Here is a 20532-nt window from a genome sequence, read left to right as displayed (position 1 = left end):
GCAAAGTTTTTGTTCACGCTATTTAAACCGAACCCAGCACGACTCCAGCCCTGCCAGAGACATTTTCCTGGGAACACGCCAGGCCAGCTGCGGCGGCCCAGGCCCGCCCCGAGCAGCCGCTCTCCGGCCGGCGCTGCGCACCGGGGCGCGGGACACCGCACCGCACCGCACCGCACCGCCCAGCTGCGCCCGCGCCGCCGCTGACAGCTCAGCACAGCACAGCCGCTCCCGAGGCTCCCCCGCCGGCATCCAGCTGCTGGAGCCAGGCCGAGTGGGGAAACCGCTTTTTGTTCCTTGTTCCGTAGTTTGCTTTTGTTGTGTTCGCTCCTTTTCAATGCCCGAGCCCGCGGCGCAGCGGCTCCTCCGTGCCGCGGGGCGGCGCTGCGGGCGGAGGTCGGCCCCACTGCCCGCCCGCCGCCGGCCGGCCGGGGCTGACGTGTCCCGGCGCGATGGCGGCGGCCTGGGAGGAGATCCGGCGGCTGGCGGCCGATTTTCAGCGGGCGCAGTTCGCCGAGGTGGCCCACAGGTGAGCGGGGCAGCGCCGGCACCGCCGCCGAGCCCGCCTGCCGCGCCCTTTCCCCGCGCTGGCCGCCCCCCTGCCCCCTCCGCCCCGCGGCCCCGGTCCGGACAGCCGCAGGGCCCAGCCGGGCACGGCTCCTCTGCAGCTCCCCTGTGTCACTGCTGTGAGCCCAGCCGGGCACGGCTCCTCTGCAGCTCCCCTGTGTCACTGCTGTGAGCCCAGCCGGGCACGGCTCCTCTGCAGCTCCCCTGTGTCACTGCTGTGAGCCCAGCCGGGCACGGCTCCTCTGCAGCTGCCCTGTGTCACTGCTGTGAGCCCAGCCGGGCACGGCTCCTCTGCAGCTCCCCTGTGTCACTGCTGTGAGCCCAGCCGGGCACGGCTCCTCTGCAGCTCCCCTGTGTCACTGCTGTGAGCCCAGCTGGGAGCCCAGAGCACGGGCAGACCTGCGACAGCCCCTGAGTGTGTAGTCCCTGCTAAGTTCGGGTAGCTCAAAAGGATCACGGCTTCAGTGCTCCGTTTCTCCCTTCTGTCTGCGTGACCAGTTGAGGTTTTTGCCCACAACTTGTTTTTGTTAAAGGAAAATAAATCCGAAATGAGCAAAAATAAAAGCAAACAGAAGTGTCAGAGACACGAATTCTGTAAGTACAGGCGTTCCTAAATTCACTAGAAGGTGCATTGTTACAGCTGACAGGGCTGACAGCTGTTCAGGAGGAGAGTAAAAGTTTGGCAGAGATGACTCGCCCGAGTGAAGCCATATGGGTGATTTCGTAGGTGATAAGTAGGATGCAGACGTTAGTTTTTTTGAAAAAGGATATTCGCAAAGAACTGCAAGCAATTTGCATTGTACTTCCTGTGTTTGGTACATTTGACCCATCAGTTTAAAGGTAATTTTAGCAAGTACTTCCTTAGAATAACTGCTTGTTCTTTCTGCTGTTGATAGATTGTCAGAACGGAACTGTATAGAAATTGTCACAAAGCTGATTGCAGAAAAGCAGCTGGAAGTAGTGCACACACTTGATGGCAAGGAGTATGTCACTCCAGCACAGATTACTAAGGAGATCCATGATGAGCTTCATGTTTCTGGTGGTAAGTGTGGCATTTGCCTTCTTTTGGATTTGGAAGTTAATTTTGAAGACTACAGAAAGAATTTGAAAGTTTTCAATACCCTTAGTCTTTCAGAAAAAGTCATCTTCTGTTTGCATCATCTACAGAGTAATTCACCTACTGCTAGTTTATTTTCACTTCAGATCTGTGTCAAGCTTTTAGATAAGCATATCAGGATACATTATTTGGTTTATTTTCACCCATGTAGAATTTCTGAGGTAGAAGTTGTTTAAAAATACTTCTGAAAAAAAAATTGGCATTTTAGTATAGTTAAGTACCTGGCCTTGATTTGGAATTTCAAAATAATTCTCCTTTCATGCCATTAGTAATAATAATATTTGTAAATGGTCATTGGCAGGTCTTTTCTTTTACCAGTGTGAGGACTCACCTGTATTGGAAGATATGACCTAGATATATAAGGAAACAAGTACTCTTCAGATAGCTTTTTGTCTATGGCTTTAATGAGCAGGCAGTGTGTTGTACGTCTAGTTATACTTAAGGGTGAATTTCACAGCATCATATGTTTAGAAAGAATAACTTCTTATTATGTTCATACAGATTAGCCATTTTCTCACTGTTACCGCAGTTATGCCTCAGTTTGTGCTATGCTATTGTGTATCATACCAGTGGGACAGCTTGGGTTGAATTAAACTTTGTTGTGTTTTTTGTTATTGGCATCATGCAAAGGTACAAAGTGTTAGCAAAGGTAGAAAGTGTTAGCAATCTCTGGGTACTCATGGTGTAGTTTAATTGGTCTACAGAAAAAGTAATTAAATATTGTGTGCAGTGAGCTGTACTATATTCTAAATCTGTTCAAGTATGTTTTATGTACTAAAAGTGTATTTCCATTTTTCTTGAAGGTCGAGTTAACATTGTTGACTTACAACAGGTAACTGTAGTAATAAAAACTTTATACTTCTTTCTTTTCTTCACCATGTATATTGTGAGTATGGAGTTCATTAGTTATACTCCAGCTAAGTTACTTTTCTAAAACAGAACAAATTTTATGAAATGCTGGTTGTTCATGTCAGAATACTGCAGAGTACTTAATCTCTCCATTTATTGCTTTATTGGAACCTCCTCTCTGCTTAATGATAATCGAGGACTTGTGAAATCACCACTGATATATACAGTTTTTGTTTAGATACTCTTTCTTCGCAAACTAAGAAGGTAGACAGAAAAGAAATATGTTACCCATTTAAATTTAAAGCTGCAGGAGCATGCATAATTAACTTTGCATGCCTCTTTGGATCTTCCCTCTTCCTTCATTATTCTCTTGTCTTCACTAATCTTTGTCCTCCAGTAGGCTTCCTCTGTGACTAATATTCCCTTCAGGCTTGAGCAAAATTGCTTGAAAACAGAAAACATTTCTGAAAACCAGTTTCCTATTTTCTATTATTGCTTTCTGTTGTTTTTTTTTTATTATATAGGTTTGTTTTAACCTTGTCACAGTTGCAAAAAGAGGTTTTCCCCGTAAAGCATTGCTGCTTTATTCCAAAACACAGATTAAGTGCATTTGTATGCAATTGTAAAAAAAAAAATATAACTTTCCTCACTATATAGGAATGTATAAATAATATCTCAGTGTTTGAGAATGATTTTCAATTTAATGTTCTGATAAGAGATTTTTTTTTTAGGTAATAAATGTGGACCTTCTACACATTGAAAACAGAGCTAATGACATTGTTAAATCTGAAAAAGGTATTCAGCTTGTATTGGGACAGCTTATAAATGAGTGAGTACCTTCAGGAGCAGTATTTATAATTCATACCATTTTTATTTTTTAAAACTAAAAATAATTTTCACTTTGTTGCTTCTGAAATGAAGTACATTTTTCTTGGCTGATACTACGTCTGCTTGGTGGTGATCAATGCTGCTTTAGGCAAGTGAGGCCTATGTCAGCAAAGCATCCAGTGAATCCATGGTGTAAAGGCCTTACTGAACATCTGTGTTCAGTGTCCTGCACTTAAGAAGCTTCATTTCTTACTCCGTATCTTTGTTTACAGCAGCCAGATCTCATTTGCTCTCTTGCTTTGCTGTCTGTCTCAGCTGTTGACAGACTTTCTCACCTCTTGTTTTACCTCACAAGCCTAAGATGTTTTAGCTAGTTATTTCATGACTTTCATCACACTAACAACCACTCAAATAATACTCTTATGGGGTCGTTCTTTTTATTGAATGAGCTTCAGTATCTGTTCTTGTCAAAGACTATGAAGTTCCTGACTCTTGAAATAGTTAAGACCTGTCTTGCTTACTAAAGCCCTTTTCTAATTTTCATTCCTCTTTCTGCTCCTTGAAATTTTCATACAAGTGGATAAATGACTTGTCCTAGTCCTAGCTACCTGGTTCTCAAGCTTTTTAAAAAATACACACATTTTCACTTACACTTAAAGGAGAACTCCTTTATTCATTTAAAATAACTTCCCATTTATTTTTTGCAAAGATGCAACAGGAAAAGGTATATCACAAGGCGTCAATTATTCAGTATGTGATCTTGAGTTTGACTTTGAATTTCACATTTAATGTGTTGTCTTGTCTTTTTCTTGTTTTTATGAAAGGAGTTACCTGGATCAATTAGCAGAAGAAATAAATGATAAACTACAGGAAACTGGCCAGGTGACAATATCGGAACTCTGCAAGTCATATGACCTTCCAGGAGACTTCCTGATACAGGTGATGAAAGCAACCAGCCTGGCCAAATGCAGAATTGATTGTGTCCACCTTCTTTAATTATCTTTGCAGCATGCATGACTTTAAGTCACCATTTCAGACAAAATTAATACTAAGGTTCAATTTTAGTTTTCATTGTGCTTCTCCAAACCATACTTCTATCTTCTGCAAAAGTTTTCTGTCATTAGATACCCATATATCTGATGGAAGAAGGCATGCTTAGAAAAACTCAGTTCTTCTATTTGCAGGCGTTATCCAGGCGTTTGGGCAGAATTATTCATGGACAGCTAGACCAGGAAAACCGTGGGGTGATTTTTACAGAAGCCTTTGTGTCCCGCCATCGAGCACGCATTCGTGGGCTCTTCACTGCCATTACTCGGTAAATTGCAATGCCTGCAAGCACATATTAAAATATTCTTGCCATAGGTCTCTATGGGCCAAATGCACTTGTGATTGAGCAAGAAAAGAAAATTAGACCTATGGATAGATTCCCCTAAGTGCAGTTCAGTTCCTGAGACCAATACTGAGTTATGTTAGGCTCCCTTGGTAGAAGTGGGGACTCCTTTGAAAAACAAGGGAGATAAAGCAATATACACTATACAACATACTTTAGTGTTTTGGCTGAACAAAATGTTAATCTGTACTTCTTCCATTTGTTTGTGGAATATCTGTCCTCTTGTCACTCCTCTACTTCTTACTCAGTTCCATGTTGATGAGGTCAGCTACATGTGATTATAGATAAGTTTTGCTTACTAAATGAATAAGTTTCTGTGTCAGTTTGTAGGAAGAGGAAGACTTAGCAAAGCAGAAGTTTCCTTACAATAATTATCATAGCTTTTGTGTTACAACTTCACAGTAATTCAAAATTAAAACCTTGTAAGCTGTTTTAAACATCAGTGTAGCACCCTGAGACTTTCATCTAGAGTTTTGTTCATCTAGATTACCCTCTCTTATTTCTAGATTCTCCACGTCAGTTTCATGTTATTAACTTATATTGTTTTGTTTTTCTTTTTTTCCAAGGCCTACACCTGTAAGTAACTTGATCACTCGGTATGGATTTCAAGAACATTTACTTTACTGTGAGTTTCATTCAGAATATTTTGTGTGTTTGTTAGAAAAACCATTCTTCATTGCTAGAAGTGTACTTTCAAATAAGCATTTTAGTATATAGCCTTAATTCTGAAATAAAGAACAATATGTTTCTCTTTAGTGTACAAAGTATTAAACCCTCTGGATCCATAATTGAAGGGATGTTCTCTGTATCCAAAGCATTGCAACCATGTGTTGACGAGATGCCTCTGGGGGCATAGTGATGCAAGAAGTACAGTAGTTATTTGTTCATCTCTTTTATTATTTGCCCTAAGCTACTGGCAGTTTTATCACTGAAGCACACAAAAGGGGACAGATTTTATGTAGCCAAATGGTATTAACTGCTTGGGATTTTATTTACAGACTTTTTTCTGTGATAATGGAAGCAAAGCTTTTGTTGTGCTCTTAGTTAAATGATTTCATACGCTGAGAGATAAAACATATCCTTAAACTGTTTGCTTTTATTTTCTGCAGTTCCTTTTCTAAATAAAAGTGCATAAAGATTCCCTATTCAGCTGCTGAAATCTTTAGGCACTACTTGTCACTTTGTGTACCCTCTCCTATCTCTTCAAAATGCTGCTTCAAGCATCATTAGTCTTCTATGCTGGCTGACCAAGTGCTCCTGGTCCTTAAAATCCTTTAATGGTTTTCTATCTCTTTTCATGAATGTTAATGCTTCTCTTGTTTGATTGGGTCTTTTTGCCTTCAGGGCATTGCTCACTTTAGCTCCACTGTAGTATCTCTGCTTACGCTCTTGTTCTCTGCCACAAGTTTATTCATTAAAGATCAAGCACTTAAAATCATATAAACACTTCCACATAATCAATTAAAAATTTTCACTTTTTTATGTGCCATCCAGGTTTTTATAGATTAAAGGAAAATTCCGTGAAATCGCATTACAACATTGTCTCAATACCCAGCAAAGTTCTGTATTTGTTTACACTCCATTTAAAATAAGTCTTTCAAGTGCATCATCCTGCTTTGATCATGTACAGTGTTAACGTGAATTGAAATTCTGGTGTTTTCCTGTCACCAGTGATCATCACAATATGTATTTCTAGTAGTTTCATGGGGGTTTTTTAGTGAGTTTGTTCATCATTTTCTTTAGATTTTACTACTGTCTTTCATTACCTCTGCTGTTTCTTAATTTTTAAAGAGCTTTTTATCTTTCTACTCACTGCCAGACCACATTTGGTTTTACTGTGTCCATTTTCTGAGATAACATTTCAATTTCACAAATGCTGGAAAAATACCTTTTAATGACATTTTTCTTTTTATGTTTGTTGCTATTAGCAACTTGTTTTAAAGTAGCCTTTTTCATTTTTCTGTCTCTTCCAGAATAAAAATGCAGGTTTGGTGTAATATTTGTAGAATTTACAAACAGCTTATTATTTAATCAACACTTGGGCTTAGACTGGGTAAATGTTATTCTTTGGTTCTATCACACAGATGTTCTGCTATTCATCCTAAGCTCACCTAAAGTTATGATAAAAAGTAGTTTTGGAAATGAGAAACATTTTAGGCTAAAACACTAATTACAAAGCATAATGGAATCACATATTTTTAATTTCTGAATATTATGTTACTGGTGTAGGACAGACATATAGGGACACTTATTGTCTTTGCTAGACTTTGACAGAGACCTAATAGGACACTACAAATTTCATGATCACTTCTAAAAATAAATGTGAGTTTATGTTAGTTCTGCAGGAGGTCCCGTTGTTTTAAACCAATATAACTTCTAGACATAATTGTAGCAGAGTCTGTGAAATATCTGAAAGCACCTCCTCTGCCCTGGAGTTTAGAACTGGCACTTGATAGAATACAGAAATTAATTTACATCTTCCTTTCATTTCTTTTCTTCTGACATCTTTCCCTAAAGACTGTGGTTCATTAATAGATTTTCAACCAATTTTGTGGAGGTCTAGCAAAGTCTAATTCTTTTTCCTAAAAACTTTGAATAAAAAGAAATGGAAATTGCAAACAGAGAACCAGTCTGTATTTTCTGACATTTGCTTAAGTGCGATAGGCAAATTGACTCTATTTTCTAGGGTAACTAAAATATTAGGAAGTATAAAAATCTAATTTTATTTCCAGAATTGGTCTTATAAATTTCAATTTATTCTATATAACTGAACCATGGCAGAACATGACTTCTGGCTCTTGTCTTAGATTACATAAAGTTACATCTTGTTTAAATCAGTTTCTCTTTCTTCTCCATTTTTTCAGTGTAAGTAATGTTCAGCTTTGCTAGTGGCAGTTGTGTTCAATAGCTGCTAGCTTATAGAGTCTCATCTACACTATAAGCATGTCTGACAAAAGCTATCATGATTTAATATGCAATGTTTCTTCTGGAGCTGGGTTTTCAGGTAAATTTTCCTGCTTAAGTTAGCTAAACTTCTGTGTGCTGTGCTAAGCATGTTGTAGTGTTGACTGCTGCTCATATTTAATGAGGAAGAAGCTTTGCCATGTGATGATACCATTTAATGTTTTGTTGCAGAGTAAAACCTGTATTTTAATGAAATAGAAATTAATATAAAGTGAGTATTAAAAAGCCATCTGGCAAAGCTCTGGAAATCAGCAGACTTGGCAGTTGATGTCACTGATTTTTTTAATATATCGCTTGTATTAAAAAGAGGCAAAAGCTGAACATAGGAGGCAAATCAGATATCCCTATGCAACTCTAATGGATTTTAAAAAATCTCTTTTAGCACTGGGAAGTGCTTAGTACATTGGTACTACCAGTTACAAATATGTTCTTTGTCAGCGGTATTTGTGCATTCTCAAGAGGTTATTATTGGCACCTGTGTTATGCAGTTTAGGTAATAACTTCTCGTGTCATTTTAGTGTGTTGAGATCTCTCTTTTTTCCATATTGGCTAACGTGCAAGCAGTGGATTCAAAGAGATTATTAATAAAATGCTGGTATATTTTACTTTTCTGGCCAGAGAAAGATTCTTCTATGTCTGCGTTTTCTAAATTAAAAGGTAGAACTACCCAGGTATGTGTTCAGTAGAAAACATTTTAATCCTGCCGTTATGGCTCACTCTTTGAAAACATTGTCTGATTTCCAGAGCTTTTGTGAACAAATTCTTGTAAGTGTTAAAAATCATTCATAGAGCTCAGCAGTGTTTCACTAGAACAAGCACAGACAACTAATTGGTGGAAAGAAAGAAGAAACAAACCAGGGAAAATTATTAATATCTTTTGATTAATGAATATATTGACTTAGGAAATGTCTCTTCATTTATTTTCCTCTTGCAGCTTTGCTAGAAGAACTTGTTAATGCAGGTCGTCTAAAAGGCACTGTCGTTGGTGGGAGACAAGATAAGGCTGTGTTTGTTCCAGACATCTATTCCAGAACACAGAACAACTGGGTGGATTCCTTTTTCAAGCAAAATGGTTACTTAGGTAATTAATCTATATTCTTACAGATAAAATAGCTTTCTAAAGCTAGTTTAGGTAATTGGTCTTACCTCAATATAGCTAGTGCTTAGAGTGAAGGCTCACAAGGATAAGTGGAAATCAATACAGTAGCTGATACTCCTTTGCTAAAAGACCATCTTGCTCATAATGGTGTGTGTTACTTTATCACAAGGAGCTGTATTTCAGTAGCAGGAGCTGTTCTGCTAAACAGTAGCTATTTGTCAAAACCAGAATTTGTGAGAATACTTTTTATTACTGCTCTGAAAACATGTGTTAGCCTGCTCCTTGTAGACTTTTCGGATCATCGTGGCTGGAGTTTCAGGCCAGGTGTCCAGATTACAACTAAATTTTGGCTGCTAATAGTCCGAATGTGCGGTGCTCAGGAAGATTTTTTTTCCAAAATAACATTTGTAGAAGTGAAGTGAGTACCATTAGTGTCCTGATTTGAATCCAGACAATTCTATCTAACTTCAAGCTGAGTGATGCTGGATGATGGTGGTTTAAAACACCATGAGCTATGGGAAAATGTGGATCTGAATAAATAGAGGAATGTACCCTTATGGTCCCAAAGGGTCAGTCCCTAAGTAGCAATTAGTCTTTCAGATTGAAAAGGTTCACCATAACTTACAATGATACTAAGTGTTTCTGTAGTGCAGCTTGACTGATGGAGTATCTGTCAGACTTCGAATGTTTTCAAAACCTCTTGAGTATAAACTGCTAAATAGTTGAAAACAGAACACTTAGACATTGTATGTATTGTAAGTATTGTTCATGCTGTTTTAGAATGCTTTGGGAAGATATGACTGCAGATATAAACTTAACGGTATAAGAATCTGAAAAGAACAATTTCCTAAACTCAGACCAAGGTCATGTCCATGATTTAATCTTCATACTTCCATTAACAACATTTAGATGTAGCTTGTATTGGGCTAAGTTTTAGGTCAGCGTTAGCTTAAGAATGCATTTTACTTGTATAAAAACTATGTATAACTCTTCATTTCCTGCTTTCAGAATAAAGTTATCACATAAGATCTTACATGTATATGAAGGAACTAAATTTTAACAGACATCTAACTATTTTATAGAATTTGATGCATTGTACAGACTTGGCATCCCTGACCCATCAGCCTACATAAAAAAAAGGTACAAGTCTGCACAACTCTTATTTCTGAGAGCAGCTTGTGTTGGTCAAGAAATTGTGGATCAAGTTGAAGCCTCTGTAGAGGAAGCCATCAGCTCTGGAACCTGGATAGATGTAGCAGTAAGCAATCCTTTCAGTTGTTGTTGGATTTATTTCTTTTTTCTTATTTCTGTGTCAAATGATACTTCATTGAAACTACACATATATATAATGAAATTCCATCTTGTCAAAGAAGAAAATTCATTTTAAGTAAAATGACAAGTAAAAAGTCATTATTTTTATTTTATTAGATCTGTACAAAAACAGTGGAAGGACATACTGGCATTCAGTTTGTAGATATGTAAGACTAACTTTCATTTCAAAATTAGTACTAAAGTACTTTGCTAGAGAGCAAGATGTTTCTCTTGGACTTTCTTTTTGAGAAAATGTCTAAACTGAATGCTTATGACATTTTTGGTGAGCAGAGGGATCTTAGCCACTTTGTTGTGTCTTATTCCTAATTTTAGGCCTTACAGCACTACCTTGTCAGTCTTAAGCCCTGCTCTTATTGTGTTTGGTGTTGCACTGTAGCTGTTAAGCTTCATTTTGAAGAATTTTGCATGCATTTGCCCAGAGGTAACACACATTTCTAGAGCAATGTTGATTTGCAATGTAGAAGATTTGAAATAGTGTGTACTCTTAAATTGCTAGCCTAATTTGAAAAGTGGAATATTTTCTAAATAGTTAGCAGATGTCAAATGGCATGTCTCTGTTCTTTTTATCCACATACAGGGTTATTGTATTCTTATTTTCTTTATCCTAGACTCTTCTGCCTAGCTCATTGTCAGTAGAAGATGTTGGGATTTTGCTTCAGCAAGTGATGAGATCTTTAAACAAAAGCTCTTCAGGTTTAGTCTTCAGTGACACCATTGCAGTCAGTGAGAAATTTCTAAGCAGCTGTGCTGATCTCTTTTCTGATCTGATGCAACAGAAAGCTGAAAAGGTACAGTAGGTTTTCTATTGGTCAGGAGGCAGTGCACGTTGTGTCAGGGTAAAGCTCATGTGACTTTCTAGTTGCTGTTACCATTTCCGTACATCTCATCTGAAATACAGCTGGGAAAGAAGCAAAACTAATGGACAGAAGGTTTCTATATTTAATGGGTGTAATTTAACATATATTCTGGTGCACTGAGGAAGCACAGTCACAGTAACAGTTTGTCTCTTCACGTGTTGCACTTGGAAAACGTGTTTGATTAGTGTAGTTGAAAAGGCCAAATGGCGTAAATGTTTCTGTATGTTTCTTCCATTGCTGTGTGTATCTTTTTGCTATGAAGTGCATGTTCTTCATTTTAGGAAATTAAAAACAACCCTGTTAATTTAATCACTGAAGAAGATTTAAAACAGGCTTCTTGTTTAGAGAACTCATATGCTAATAAAAAAGACAAAAAGGATGAAAGAAGAAAGAAAGCAACAGGTAAAACATCAATATTTAGCTTAAGCAAAAAAAAAGAAAAAAGGCTTTTTTTGTCTTGGAAATAGTCAAAGATAAAGTTAGTATATTTTGTAGTGTATTAAATGCCTCCAGTCCATTGCTGAAGATATTTAAGAAATAAATATTTGAGAGACTAATTTCCAACCTAGAAATGCAGAGGAAGTACCATAAAGGTCTCTTGAGTTAGTTCAACATGAGGTAGCTGTTCTTAGAAGCAAGGAATCCATGTTCATTTATTATTTTATACAGTATGATCACATAAGACTGAGTAAAATCAGTATTAGCTCTGGGACCTCTGCTCTGTGCAATGTTTTATTACACAGTATAGATACACTTTCAGTCTCCACTTTTCAGGGATCCAGGAAAATTAATATATTTCTTGTTGTTAGTCTTAAGATGTTAATTCCAAAGTAACTTTGTCTAAATTGAGAATGAGTTTTTTGGGTTTTTTTTTTTTTTGGAGAATACTTGACATGTTTTCTGAGAAAACCATCTCATAGAATTTTTTGTTGTTTTTGCATGTAACAGTTACTTGGAGATAAAGACAGTTTACGTTGAGGTATATTCTGGATTAAGTTAATCCCAAACCTTACTCCATTTTTGTGGTGACTGGAATAGATTTTAATTGAAGGAAAAATAAAAATGTGTGGATTTAACCCTTTGAAATCTTTCTGACTTTTAAAACAGTATTCAGTCTGAAGACTGTACTTTGAGTCCCAAAAACTTTATGTGCTTCTTGTGTTGCTACAGCATAGTTGAGCAATCTGTGTTGAACTCACATGCAGAGTGTTATTGTGTTACTGAAACTAAGAGAATTAGAGCACTGATGCATCTGGCTTAATTGAATGTACTCATCTGCTAAATAGAACTTTCTACTCTCAAAAAAAAAAAAAAAAGTAGACCTCAGTTGACATGGAAATTAAATTTATTCTTGCCACAAAAGATGGCAGGTTTTTCTAATTCATAGCTGAGGTAGAGGAGCTTGAACTTTAATTGAACTGTCATAATAGAATGACTTGGATTTCCAGCCCTCTGAGGAGTGAGACTCTACTGAGCCTGTACTATGTGTCTAGACAAATTCATATCCACAGGTAACATGTGCTGCACCATCAGCAAGCACTGCGCTGAAATGTTTTATTATGGACTGCTATGTGCATTACCTGACAAAAACCCTAACATAACAGTTTTATGTAATGTAATTACTGTAATGCAGTCACATTTCAAACAAGTTTTTGAAAAGCACCAATTTTTTTTTCACTGTTCCTGCAAAGTGATGCTTAAAAATCCATCTATGGTATGTTACAGATGCAGTTAGCTTTATAAGTAGTAGTATCATCACAAAGACACGTGTTTGTGTCTCCTTTTCTTAAACAATCGTAGTTACGTAGTGTAGTTACTTGAACTCTTGGACCATATTTAAATGGGAAAAATAACTACTTTCTAAGCCATAGCGTATGTATGGAACCAGTTATTCTGGAGTTTAAATTTCTTCCAAGTGAAAAAATAATTCAAAAAGCTATGAAAAAGGGAACAAACATCAGAACACCTTATCTTGTGGAAAGGGACTGTGTATAGCAAATTGACATTCTGTCTGCAGTTGAATACATTGGTTGCAGGACTTCTGAACAAAGTAATTTATTATGTGTGTCAGAACTGGAACATCCCATTGCTTTGTAGTCATCTAGGAAAAGCTGAAAAAGATTTAGTGCACTAGTTAATTGAATGTGTGCTTTCATGATTTTTTTGGATAATTGCTTTTAGTGTAGGATTCTTATTAACAAAGTTTCATTATCTAAAATATTTTTTACCAGCTCAGTTATTTGGCATCATTGAATAAAAATGTCAAATGCTTACTGAGATGTTATTTTCTGCCAATAGAAAATCTCCCATTACATTATGAACAGTTTTCAGCTGAAAAAAGACACTGCTTTTTTTTTTTTTTTAATTAGTGTCTGTGTTTGTTAATGACATTAGTTTAAACAAAGCTTTGCTTCAGTTGTGTTTTCTTCTTAAGAATTAAACTCATGGCCTTAAAATTCTGGAATATGTGCTTTAGGTTGTGTTTAGAATCAGGTTGTGGTTTTCAATTCAGCATTAAAAAGTAACACAGATAAATTACCATGGTATTGTAAACTTTTAAAATGCTATGAGTTGCCTGTGTACTAAGCAAGTAATTCCCCACCAGAGGGCAGTGGAAGCGTGAGAGGAGGAGGTGGTGGGAATGCCAGAGAGATAAAGGTTAAGAAAACCAAAAAGAAAGGAAGAAAAGATGCTGACAGCGATGAAGAGTCACAAGGGACTGCCACAGGTTTGTCGTTTTATTTTAGGCACTTATCTATTCATATCTATTCAACATGGTTTTACCACTTGCTTTTTTTTCTACGTCTGTTCTTCCCCCACTGTTTTGATAAAGTAAGGTAAAATGTCAAGATGATAATGCTATTTAGTTTAAATTGTATCAATAGATACAGTGCTGCTATTTAAATGAAATGGACATACCACAGTCACTGAAAAGTATAGCTTAATCTTTAAAAAAGAAATTTAAATCAAGGAAATAATAGCATTTTATTTTTATTTTTTTATTTTATGTAGGAAATGCCTTAGATTTTGGAGTGAATGTTACACTTGATTTTGTAACACCTGCTGAATAGTGTATGAAAAATGAATGACAAAATTAACAAATCATAGCAATCAAAACAGTTTTTCTTCATAGGGATAGAATATACAGTCAAAACTGATATTTTGATAGTTTTAATATTGCTCCTTATTGGTGCTTGTTTTTCTACCTTCGCTATTACAAGAAGGAGCATGAATGGCTTGCTAAGAAGTAAAAGCCAACATTGTTAGATTTAGAGCAAACAGTGGTTGCAAATGAAGCAATTGTGTTCTTTCTTTTGTTCAGTGAAGAACCAGAAGTGTGTGCTTCCATTTTATATGTAGTGTCCAGACTTCCAATCCCGAGTGAAAAATACTTTTAAGCATGATATTTGAAGTGTGAAGTACAGTATAGTAGTTTTGTTTGATATTGCTCTCACAGAGTACTGTAATTCAAATATGAATGGAATTAGTTTTCAGGACTGCTCAGTTACTGAGTAAAACAGTGTTCACTCACTTTTTTAATTTTGATGCAGGCTTTCTGTTTTGCTCTTAATTGCTCCTTGTATTACTGTATTATAATAGTTTGAACCATAATCTCAAATTAAACTGATTAAACCATTCAAATGTAAATAAGATCCTTTTAAAAACCTGATTTAAGCACCCTTTTGACCTGTTTATAATAACCTTGTGTGTTCATTGCTACTGTGGCACAATGAGGAACATCACTGATCTCCAAACATTCAGTCACTTTATATGCAGAATAAGGCTGTTTTAAGGCACATCTGGAGCATGAACTGCCTGTCCTTTTCTGGTTCTCTGTCATCATTCTGATCTCATTGTTACATGTAAAAACTAAATTCTGCAGCACCCAGGAAGACTTCATGTTCTGTGCAAAACCAAAATACAGATGCACTAAATTGCATGCATATAAGTTGATTTTATTACTGGAACACCTTGTCTGGTTTAATATTACGTTTTTATCATGTTTCAGATTTTGTACTGTAACCTCAAGTTTAGGATACTGTGTTACACGATTGCGTACCTTACTACATGGAGTTTAAAAAAATAAAAACAGCAACCTTGTGAAATCTTTCAAGTAGGACCACTGTTCAGTTTTGGCATTTTAAAATCTTTTTGGTCTTGGTGGCATTATGGTTTCTAAACTAATGGGCCATGCAGTCTGAAAAAACGACTCACCAGAAATGCATATCCTGATACACCAGTTAAGTTGTCTATTACAGAAATTTCTAAGTGATCTAAAGGGAAATTGTGTCAGTTTTGCATACATGTAAAATTCAGCTGTCATGTATAATCATCCATTTTTTTCCATTGTTGATAATGCATTTTCTTCTGTGGTGTTTGGACTTTGAGGCTTTGCAGTGTCTCAGGCCCCAGAGTAATTGCAGCAATACTAAGTGGAATGTTTTCTCAGTGAATGTTGTTTATGGCCACTACAGGTAGGAATAAGAAGCCAGAATTCTCTTTCATGTCACAAGAGGAAATTGAGGATGTTTTAAAGACCCGCATGCATGATTGCCCTGAAGAGCTTATTACAGAAATTGCTGAACATCTAAGAAGGTAATTTCAATAATGCAGCTGGAGTTAGAAAATTTGTCATTCACTTCAGATGAATCTACACTTCAGTCAGTTTTCTTGCCTAGAAAAAAGTGCCTTGTTGATAGAAGTGAATCACTATATTCTTTTTCTGTACAGTTCCGTGTTACACACATCTTACATGTTAGAAAGCTGTGCTGACACAGTAATGTGCTTCTGCTTAGCTGTACATAAGGTCCTGCAAGCTTATTTTCAGCTTCATGGGTGTATTTCCACCCCCTTACAGTGATCCATGCTGGGGTTTCACCAGTCCCATCTTCTGGACAGCCTTTGGTGTATGTTCATGTTTCCTGCCATCTCTGTCACCACTGATACCCATGAGAATGTTACGTCAGCAAACTGAGCTATGCAAAGATTAATCACTTCTTTTAAAAGATGTTCCATACAAAAGAGGATGTGAATATGTATGTTCAGAGCAAAAGGGACATGATAAGACTGCAATAGCCACATTTGAATGTTTGAATGACATTGGAGTGCAATAGCAACTGTATCTTTAGAAATTTGTCCAGAGACTCCTGAAAGTTTGTGAATAGCATTGTTTCTGGAAATCCTTTTATCTTTCACCTTGTTCCCATTTAGGAGTTGTTAAGAGTTAAAACCTTGGCATGAATTTACATACCACACATATTATAACATTGGTGCATCTGCTATTAAGTGCATTTTAATTTCCTCATGGGTTTTTTTCTGGTTTCCATTATTTGCTTTTTGTTTATCTCACCATTCTCTAACATTCATGTCCCATTCATTTACTGCATAATGAGGTAGCTTTCTTTATTGCTGATATATCTGGGAAAACCTTGTACCATTTCACACTTTGCTCAATGTTTTCTCCTTTCTTCTCTCCTTCTCTAAGACCTTTAACAAAAACTTACCAGGAAGTTGTGCGTTCTGTTTTTACATCTTCAACATCTTCCTCTGGAGCTAACAGAAAACAGGCTATGAAGGACTTGCAGGAGGAATTCTCAAACCTGTACAACAACATTCGGTTATTTGAAAAGGGAGCAAAGCATTTCACAGGTACAAAATATATACTTTGAAAAATAAATATGCTTCTTCAAGGATATTAAATTTATTCGAGAATCTACATTAAAGGTCAAAGAGGAGCAACAGTTTAAAAAGGAAAATCTAAAAAGAAAAAGCTTGAGATGTGTTTTATATGCCTAACACTACCCTTAGGCTGAAGTGCATTGCTTTTCACACTTACTGAAATACATTTGCCTTATTTCATGCCCATATTCTTTTATGTCAAGATAAGTGTGTTCTTGTCTTTCCTTCCCAAGCATTCTTATTCCTTCCAATTTTTCACCGACTAGGTAAAAAAATTTAAAAAGGGAAAGAACTAGTAAGCTCACTTCATTCTGTCAGCTGTGCCAGTAATGAAAGAACTGAATACCACCGGATTGTAAGCTGCTGTTTAAACCTCGTAGGTTTGATACTGAAAGTAGCTGCTGCTTGAGGGTAGTCTGTGAGAAAGTTGTAGGTTCATTTTGCAAGGGGTTACCTTGTAAGGTGTGACAGAAAAGTTAGCATTAGGAAAATACTGTAGATAATTCTTAGAATCACTGCTGTATTCATCTTCCATCTTTCCTTCTAACACAAGGAAACAGTGGCAAAACAACCTGATATTCCGATATATTGGAATATATGGAATTATTTCCCATTAGCCTTTGTTCAGATTTCAGTCTGAAAGTCACATGCCTGTTCTTCCATTTAACTGCTTGTTCTGCAGAATTTTCCTTTCTATACTTTTGACATGATCAATAGCAATGATTCAGGAGGATTGATTGTACAGGGACTAGTTTACTGCTTATACAAATACACCTTTGAAATATTAGCAACATATTAAAATGTTCTTACAGACCTGAAAGTTCACATTTTTTACTGAAGAATGTGCCATAAGAATGTTACAGCAAATGAGGGATGTTAACTTCATGTATCCAGATAACTTTCCCATACTACTCATGGTTGATAGAGTCCACAGTTTAAAAGGTGCTGTGCTAATATCATAGGAATCAGATAACTATAATAAGTTACTTTAATCACTTATTTCTTTTAACAGATGACACTCAAACTAACCTTGCCAAGCACCTGTTAAAGACTCTGTGTACAGACATTACAAATCTGGTTTTCAACTTCTTGGCATCTGAGTCAATGATGACAACAGAAAATTACTCTGCAATCACAAGTGAGGTACAGAAATAACAGCTCCTTTCTAACAGTCTCAAGTAGATCAGTCATGTTTGTTCAGTAAGTAATCGCTTCAGTTGAAATATGCCTACATCTAAAAAGATGATAATTATTACAGATTATTTCTATTCTTGTCCCATACAGGGCAGAATCAAAATTTTAGGTAAACTGCCAGAAGATACCAAAGGTCCTTTAATGAAACTGCATACTTCTCTGAATGGCAAGGTAAAGTGAAACCAAGTTCAGATTTTCTGTTCTGCTGATACAATTCCAATAAATAGCTGACACTCACAGTGTAGTACATAACCACTGCTGCTGTGAAGGATGAAGGCAAAATAATCTTTTGAATTTGTGTAAGGCGGTGAGAGAAAGTGTGTTTTCATATCTGAATTTTCAGAGGTGAAAAGGTGATCTTACATTTTGATACTGGTAGTCCTAGTCACCTTTGGCTCCTTGCTGCCAGATGGAATCCAGTGTGTCTTTTATGGGGAGGTGAGGAGTGAAAACTGAGAGAATCTCCAGTGTAAAGTGGTTGATGTTTCTTGTATTTTGTTCCCAAAGTTCTTGATTGTTCTCCCATGTATTTCTTAACTAGTAAAATCACAGATATTTAAAAAAAAACCCTAAACATTCAGATTATGGCAGTGTAGGCACAAAGAGAGTTATTTATTAACTTTTTATGCAAAAGGCCATCCTGAGGTGTTTCTTAATTAAAAAAATATATCTGTTAATAATTCTAGAACATGTGTTCATTTTTTAAATTTCATTTCCAAGACTAATTAATTGCAGTTTGGGTTAGTATTTAAGCATATGAACTGTTGAAAGATGAACAAAGGCAATTTCTGCTAAATATATGTTACTTTCTCTTTTTCTCTATAGTTTATTTCAAGTGTATTCACAGTCATCTTTTTGTGCAATTAATGTGAACAGTAGTTAAACTTCTTTGTAATCTGCTAACACAAATTAAGTAATTATGTTATTTTTAATAGAGTATAGAAGATTTTCTTTCGTGCCTTGATTCTGCAGTGGATATTTGTGGTATTATGGTGAAAAAAGGAGACAAAAAGAAGGAAAGGTATGTTAATTTTATTTATTCTATGAAATGTAGCTATATTGCTGCACAAATGCTGAATTGGTCAGTATGGGAGCAGTCACTCTGAATGTGTGAGCACGAGCCAGTCCTTCTTTCTGAACTGCTTAACTGAAAAATAGAAAGTCAGGCAGTCTTAAATCCATGGGAGAAGGAGAAGAGGAGAATTCACATTTGGCTAATTTTCTTGACTCACAGCTTTCTGCAGTATAGTGTATAAATTCTCTAGGGGTCTTTGAAAACCTGAGCTATGCCAGTGATAGCTTTTTTTTTAATTAGTATTTTTGAATTTCACATAAATGGTCAGTTAGAGGAGAAAATTAAAATTAATGGATGTTAGGTATGTTTTAGCGTCTGTGATCAACTACTGTATGATAGAATCATAGATTCATATTTTTGTTTGATATATTCTTGTTCCTTAGGCAAGTGCTGTTTCAGCATAGACAAGCTCTGATTGAACAGCTCAAAGTCACAGAAGATCCAGCTCTGATTCTGCATCTGACATCAGTACTGCTATTTCAGTTTTCCACTCACTGTATGCTTCATGCACCAGGAAGATCAGTACCACAGATAATTAATTTCCTAAGTGGCAAGATCCCAGAGGTATTCTTTTTTAGCTTTTTAAGGGGAAATTACCTTTTTTTCGTGACAGAACATTAAAGTTGTGCCTTACACTGTTTCTGCTGCATAAACCTGACACCATTGGATTTCATGTCTAAACATTACTTTATGTACAGAATATACAATTCTTCTGATCTGTACTGTATTTCAAACCTATCATTTCAGGGATCTGTTACCAATTTTTTTTAAATAAAATTAAAAATCAGTCTGTTACTAGTCCCTTGCCTTTACCCATAGAGACAGCTCTGTCTTGGGGATGTTACAATTCTTACAACATTTTTACAATGTCTTTCCTCTGAGCTAGAGGTTGCATTTTAAGCTTTTCTAATCCAGTTTTAAAGAAAGATGTACCTCTTCAAGAGCAAATACATTGAAATTCTGTATTTTGTACTGCCAAAACTGGTGATGTTTACTAACTACATTGCTTTCATGCTTCAGTGGTTAATTGTCCCGTTTTTGCAGCATGGATGCAATTTCAGTTTTCTGCCTCCTTGAATGTCTCTCAGAATTTGGGTTGTCAAATACTTAGTTGGAAATATATTTATGTATCACTAACTCTCTTTACCCAAGAATGGGAGAATGCTTTTTAAAAAATTAAATATTTAATTATAGGTCTGTCTACCCTCTCTATAACACTGACATCCCCTGGTTTTGTTCTCATTTTTTGCCCTCAGGATCAGCATTCACTGTTAGTCAAATACCATGGATTAGTGGTGAGACAATTGACTAGCCAGACTAAGAAAACTGAACATGGAGACAGTGACACGAAAGATAACATGGAAGAGGAGGAAGGAGCAGAAAGCATTCGAAAAGAACTCCAGGAAATCACTACCTCTATCAAAGATCTTGTTCTCAGACCTCGGAAATTTTCTGTAACAGAGGAATAAAACTATTATTCAGCGCATACACCTCCATGATAGAGTCAGATTTTATTTTCTTCTATTCTGAAAAAAAAAAGGGACAACAGAAAATGCTTGACAAACTTTAAAATTTGGTTTCTAG

General features: G+C 36.7%; 1 protein-coding gene across 2 annotated transcripts; it reads left to right on the top strand.

Moving 5' to 3' along the window:
• Positions 1-368: 368 nt before the first annotated feature.
• Positions 369-20438, top strand: UFL1 (UFM1 specific ligase 1). 2 transcript variants are annotated; one of them, XM_085056311.1, is made up of 19 exons: positions 369-526; positions 1461-1606; positions 2485-2513; positions 3262-3359; positions 4183-4297; positions 4543-4673; positions 5315-5373; positions 8647-8793; positions 9894-10069; positions 10752-10931; positions 11282-11402; positions 13606-13728; positions 15476-15596; positions 16486-16649; positions 17692-17822; positions 17964-18044; positions 18809-18894; positions 19332-19512; positions 20205-20438. In XM_085056311.1, the coding sequence occupies exons 1-19, from the start codon at positions 450-452 to the stop codon at positions 20415-20417; spliced, it is 2379 nt and encodes a 792-aa protein (XP_084912437.1). In that variant the 5' UTR covers positions 369-449; the 3' UTR covers positions 20418-20438. The 2 variants fall into 2 exon arrangements, with proteins under 2 accessions (XP_084912437.1, XP_084912436.1); XM_085056310.1 differs by having other exon boundaries at positions 13603-13728.
• Positions 20439-20532: the final 94 nt, after the last annotated feature.

Source organism: Lichenostomus cassidix, chromosome 3, assembly GCF_008360975.1.
Source record: "Lichenostomus cassidix isolate B80296 chromosome 3, HeHo_3.0, whole genome shotgun sequence".
NCBI classification, from domain to species: domain Eukaryota; kingdom Metazoa; phylum Chordata; class Aves; order Passeriformes; family Meliphagidae; genus Lichenostomus; species Lichenostomus cassidix.
The sequence above is the reverse complement of the archived record's forward strand: the minus strand, read 5'-3'. Positions and strand labels throughout refer to the sequence as shown.

Coding starts and splice junctions, on each gene's coding strand:
- UFL1 (XM_085056310.1), top strand. CDS start 450: ATGGCGGCGGCCTGGGAGGAGATCCGGCGGCTGGCGGCCGATTTTCAG. Junction 10,932..11,281: donor TGCAACAGAAAGCTGAAAAG/GTACAGTAGGTT, acceptor TCTTCATTTTAG/GAAATTAAAAACAACCCTGT. Junction 16,650..17,691: donor GGGAGCAAAGCATTTCACAG/GTACAAAATATA, acceptor TTCTTTTAACAG/ATGACACTCAAACTAACCTT.